Source organism: Salminus brasiliensis, chromosome 25 (assembly GCF_030463535.1).
Source record: "Salminus brasiliensis chromosome 25, fSalBra1.hap2, whole genome shotgun sequence".
Lineage (NCBI taxonomy): Eukaryota > Metazoa > Chordata > Actinopteri > Characiformes > Bryconidae > Salminus > Salminus brasiliensis.
Window position 1 is genome coordinate 28,346,763 of NC_132902.1, and position 6,000 is coordinate 28,352,762.

Sequence of the window (6,000 nt, forward strand, 5' to 3'; positions counted from 1 at the left end):
ATGCAGAGGCGCTGCGGCCCCGCCCACTTATGACGGGTTTTAAAATGTATATATTTATTTATATATTTATTTATGTATTTATTTATATATTTATTTATATATTTATTTATATATTTATTTATGTATTTATTTATATATTTATTTATATATTTATTTATATATTTATTTATGTATTTATTTATATATTTATTTATATATTTATTTATGTATTTATTTATGTGTTGATTGCAAATATTAAAAGATTTTACAGTCACATAAAGCAAATAAAAACATTACAAATACAAAAGTATAAAAATCCTACAATTTAATGATTAATTATTTGATTATCTGATTATATATGATGTTAATGATTTATGGTAATTGTCAGCCACAGCGAGACTTTATAAGCATTCATATTTGTTCAGGTTACAGGTGGATACAGCTGAGTGGTCCATTATTTTAGTCTTGCATTTAAAGGGATACTTTTGTAGGAATGTTATATGTTGTTGTTACTGGGCATTTATAATGGTATAATAAAAATAATGAATAAATTGTTTCCACTTATTTACATAGAAATTGAATACATTCGTTCATAATTTATTGAATATTATTATTGTTATTATTTTGTTTTATAGGCCAGATGGTGCTTTTATTTTATTTATTTGTTATTTTTTTGCAAAAGACATAAATCTGTAATCTGGGAGTTGATTTTATCACGAAACTTTAAGATATTAATGTTGCAATTTGTATTACAGAAAAAAAGCAACACCACGGGATATATAAACTATATATATATATAGTTTAATATCGATCCGAGCAGAAAAGACAAGTATTTACTGTACCTGCGCGGAAATGCAGTACATAAAGGAACAACGTTTAAATATTTGTTTGTTTGGATATGAAAACATATTTACAGGCTTTTTAAATTAATGGACCGGACCGGTCTACCGTCGGTGGGTCACGCCCCCTGCTGGTGGAGCGCCGAACTGCCAGCTTCTCAACCAGCTGTTTTTATAAAGTGAACTTTTACCCAGGGGTCTTTGCGCAACAGGGTGTAGCGAGGCTCCCCTGCTGCTCCCCTGCTGTTCCCCTGCTGTTCCCCTGCTGTTCCCCTGCTGTTCCCCTGCTGCTCCGCGGTGAAGCTCAGAGCTGTGTGTAACTGTAGAGACCGGGGCTGGAGAGCGGAGGCCGGGGGCTGGAGAGCGGAGGCCGGGGCTGGAGAGCGGAGGCCGGGGCTGGAGAGCGGAGGCCGGGGGCGAAGCTGTGAAGAGACCCGATCCTCAGCGCAGTAAGAGGAGGCAGGTGAGCCCGCAGCTCCGCTGACATTCGAGCTAAAAACGAAACATCAGCAGTTTCCTTCCTGCGCTCTGTTTAGGATCAGGAGAGCTCAGTTAAACAGTCTAAAGTTTAATAAATGAAGGTTAATGAATAAGCCCATATTCACCCCTATCAGCTGCACTGTACCTCTCTGCTGTCCCACCTACAGCCACACTGACACTCAGCATCTCAGCCTTTATTTTTGGTTTACGTGTGTTTTCTCTACTTAAACTTAATCTAGTTAATTTGACCAAAAACGTTAGATTTTCATAATAAACCACAAAATAAAAGCTTTACAGATGTGCTCAGAGAACATGTGGTCCAGAGAAAATTCTGAATTACACACACTCACACATGAAGATACATTTAAATATTCTTGAATAATATCTATCTATGTAAATATATTTAAGCTTTATATTGTATAGCATTACATATTTATATGATAAAATATTAGTAAATATATGTGCTTTTATTTTGTGCTCAGTTTGCCTTTAGTGTTTAGTGTAATACATTACATTTACAGCTTTTACAGTGTTATACACAGACCTGGGCAGTAACTGACTCCATCGACTAGATTACATGTATTTATGTGGTATTTGTGCTGGAGGCTGGGGTTAGGACTCTCTACACACCACTGATAATACATATCTCATTTACTTACGCCTTTACAGCAGAGTGTAGTTATTCAGATATAAATGATGAGTGACAGAACCAGCGTTCAGGAGGACTATCTGTAGGAGTCCAGCTTCCTCATCAGTGTGTATTGCTGTAGGAGCCGGGGTGGGGGTGGATGGTGTACTTTGCCACGGTGGCACAGAAAGCAAAAGTGTTTTATGGTAAACCAAAAACAAAAGCCTGAGTGAGCTTTCAGTTTCAGAAACGGATCTAAATAAAGCCTGGGACCTGTTTACACCAATGCTCGACAGATCAAAAAAAGACAGTGATACAGACAGCTGACAGCTTTATAGAATAATATTAATACCACCAGGCTATATATATATATATATATACACACACACACACACACACACACACTGCTCAAAAACATAAAGGGAACACTCAAATAACACATCCTAGATCTGAATGAATGAACATAGTGGTTGGTGTGGCACAACAGATAACACCACCACCTACCACTGAGTTACAACACCATGTGGGAGACCAGGGTTCGATTCCCAGTCTGGGTGACTATCCTGTGCTACACCAATAAGAGTCCCTGGGCAAGACTCCTAACACTACATTGGCCCACCAGTAATATCAGTAACCTTGTAAGTCGCTCTGGATAAGAGCGTCTGCTAAATGCTGTAAATGTAAATGTAAACATATGAATGTTCTGTACAAAGTTGAATGTGCTGACAACAAAATCACACAAAAATCATCAATGGAAATCAAATCTATTAACCAATGGAGGCCTGGATTTGGAGTCACACACAAAATTAAAGAGGAAAAACACACTACAGGCTGATCCACCTTTGATCTAATGTCCCTAAAACAAGTCAGAATGAGGCTCAGTATTGTGTGTGGCCTCCACGTGCCTGTATGACCTCCCAACAACGCCTGGGCATGCTCCTGATGAGGATCTCCTCCCAGACCTGGACTAAAGCATCCGCCAACTCCTGGACAGTCTGTGGTGCAACGTGACGTTGGTGGATGGAGCGAGACATGATGTCCCAGATGTGCTCAATCGGATTCAGGTCTGGGGAACGGGCGGGACAGTCCATAGCTTCAATGCCTTCATCTTGCAGGAACTGCTGACACAGTCCAGCCACATGAGGTCTAGCATTGCCCTGCTTTCGGAGGAACCCAGGCCCAACCGCACCAGCATATGGTCTCACAAGGGGTCTGAGGATCTCATCTCGGTACCTAGTGGCAGTCAGGCTACCTCTGGCGAGCACATGGAGGGCTGTGCGGCCCTCCAAAGAAATGCCACCCCACACCATTACTGACCCACTGCCAAACCATTCATGCTGAAGGATGTTGCAGGCAGCAGATCACTCTCCACGGCGTCTCCAGACTCCGTCACGTCTGTCACATGTGCTCAGTGTGAACCTGCTTTCCTCTGTGAAGAGCACAGGGCGCCAGTGGCGAATTTGCCAATCCTGGTGTTCTCTGGCAAATGCCAAGCATCCTGCACGGTGTTGGGCTGTGAGCACAACGCCCATCTGTGGACGCCGGGCCCTCATACCATCCTCATGGAGTCGGTTTCTAACCGTTTGTGCAGACACATGCACATCTGTGGCCTGCTGGAGGTCATTTTGCAGGGCTCTGGCAGTGCTCCTCCTGTTCCTCCTTGCACAAAGGCGGAGGTAGCGGTCCTGCTGCTGGGTTGTTGCCCACCTACGGCCTCCTCCACGTCTTCTGGTGTACTGGCCTGTCTCCTGGTAGGGCCTCCAGCGTCCACATTGATGTGCCATCCTGGATGAGCTGCACTACCTGAGCCACTTGTGCGGGTTGTAGAGTCCGTCTCATGCCACCACGAGTGTGAAAGCACCACCAACATTCAAAAGTGATCGAAAGCATAGGTACTGAGAAGTGGTCTGTGGTCCCCACCTGCAGAACCACTCCTTTATTGAGTGTGTCTTGCTAATTGCCAATAATTTCCACCTGTTGTCTATTCCATTTGCACAACAGCATGTGAAACTGATTGTCAATCAGTGTTGCTTCCTAAGTGGACAGTCTGATTTCACAGAAGTTTGATTTACTTGGAGAAAAAGAAAACATAGAAATAACTAATAATATTAATAATGTGTGTGTGTGTGTGTGTGTGTGTGTGTGTGTGTGTGTGTGTGTGTGGATCAGAAGGCTGTGTGCGATGGCCTACCGGGTAAACGACATCATGAAGTTGTGCTGTGAGGTGTCTGCAAACCAGCAGATGAAAGCAGCAGTGAAGAATTCTGGGAAAGGAGCAGCGGTGGCTGGGGGCGGAGCGTTTGTGGGAGGGCTGTTAGCCGGACCCCCAGGGATTGCTGTTGGTAAGAGCAGGTCCTATCAGATGTGATTAGGGGCTGGTGGGGGGGCTGGTGGGGTCTGGGCTGTCTGTCAACCACATTGTAACACTCTTAACAGAAACTACATTTGGGGGGACTGACTCTTCTCAGGACCCTAAATCAGCCTGTGTTCTGGTCTGTAGGTGGAGCTCTGGGGGGTCTGCTGGGATGCTGGATGACCAGTGGTCAGTTTAAACCGGTTCCTCAGATCATCATGGAGCTGCCCTCCGAGCAGCAGCAGAAGCTGTACTCTGACGTCATGGCAGTTCTGGGGACACTGGACTGGACGGACGTGGCTCAGCTGATCGCCCTGGTGATGGGAAACGCCACAATGCAGCAGCAGGTCGTAGCCGCCATCCTCAGCTACGTCACCAAGGAGCTGCGAGCTGAGGTGCGCTACGGAGACTGACCACCAGGAGGAGACACACAATCAGTGAGATTAGGTGTAAATTGTAGAAACTCAGTGGTTTATATCTGAGCTCAGTGCCTTGCTGGTTTATTTATATCATCTCTTTAAACAGGTGTTTTAGAATCTGAATGTTGAAGGACTGCAGGCTGGAGTTTTAGAAAAGCGAGAGTTCGGCCAAAAATGTCATTCATATTTGATTTCAGATTTGATATGGTGCTAACAGAAGATTAGTGATGCATGACTATATTAGAATACTTCTTAAGAAGTGAGAACAATACAAGTTTCCTTCTGGAAGAATAACCTTTTAATATGCAAATAACCATTTATTAATTTAAAAGGTTCTTTACTTTGATCTATATTGATGTAACAGAGGGCGAGAGAGGCGTGTTGTGCTCCAGTGGTTGTGTGTGTGTGTGTATGTATGTATGTATGTATGTATGTATATATATATATATATATATATATATATATATATATATATATATATATATATATATATATATATGAATACACGTACCGCTACACCTCTTGTGTCTAGACGTGAAAAGGATTACATGATGTGAGTTAGGTTTTTGGCCGAACCGTCGCTTTAGAGTATTAATTATTACGATTATGTAGCATGAGTTTTACAGTACATGCACTGAGTTTTACAGTCAATAAAGTAACTTTTATACTCCGCTGGCTTCCACAGCTAATGAATGAGCTATAGATTTTGTAGATGTTTTTAGCAGAATTTTTTATTTTGAACACAATCATTTAAAAACAAATTAACTCTGTATCCAATCAAAGAGGATTTATATGAAAATATTGTTTGTACCTGAAATAATGAAATAAATGGATCTTAGTCATTTGAGACTTCAGTCTTATTTCTTGTGGCATTTTCTGAAAGAGATGATGAGCTAAATTTGAAGACGGGTCGCAGTGCTTTACTATCATGCCCTCTTTCTACACTGAGATAAAACCCGCTGTAAAAATAAATTAAAACTAGTATTTACTGTCAGAAAATGACAGTGTTTGTCTATCTAGTCTTTCATTCCTTTAATGAACCATTCTGGCAGATTACAGCATATTTGTGTTTTGTTGGAGGCCAGTTTCTAACTTAAAGTATCTGATACATTTATAGTTTATCATTTCTATGGTCCTTTAACTCAGAAAAGTCTACATGAGTTTAGGACAGTATGTACTCTATCAATAAATAGTTTTTATGAGTAATACAGATTAATAGCTACAATTCTAAAAGTAATGTTTCTGAAGCTTCTAGAAGTATTACAGTTAAAGTTTCTGAAGTTAATGTTAAACTTTCTATTT

The 6,000-nt window shown here is 41.4% G+C and overlaps 1 protein-coding gene across 2 annotated transcripts; it reads left to right on the plus strand.

Moving 5' to 3' along the window:
• The first annotated feature begins 1,036 nt into the window (after positions 1 to 1,036).
• On the plus strand, positions 1,037 to 5,547 carry LOC140547934 (protein C19orf12 homolog). Of its 2 annotated transcripts, none has more exons than XM_072671222.1 (3): positions 1,037 to 1,281; positions 4,096 to 4,268; positions 4,427 to 5,547. In XM_072671222.1, the coding sequence occupies exons 2-3, from the start codon at positions 4,109 to 4,111 to the stop codon at positions 4,690 to 4,692; spliced, it is 426 nt and encodes a 141-aa protein (XP_072527323.1). In that variant the 5' UTR covers positions 1,037 to 1,281; positions 4,096 to 4,108; the 3' UTR covers positions 4,693 to 5,547. The 2 variants fall into 2 exon arrangements, with proteins under 2 accessions (XP_072527323.1, XP_072527324.1); XM_072671223.1 differs by having other exon boundaries at positions 1,037 to 1,277.
• Positions 5,548 to 6,000: the final 453 nt, after the last annotated feature.

What these genes read in the sequence shown, in the direction of transcription:
- LOC140547934 (XM_072671222.1), top strand. Translation starts at nt 4,109, where the DNA reads ATGGCCTACCGGGTAAACGACATCATGAAGTTGTGCTGTGAGGTGTCT. An exon ending in ACCCCCAGGGATTGCTGTTG is followed by an intron (nt 4,269 to 4,426) that starts GTAAGAGCAGGT and finishes TCTGGTCTGTAG; the next exon opens with GTGGAGCTCTGGGGGGTCTG.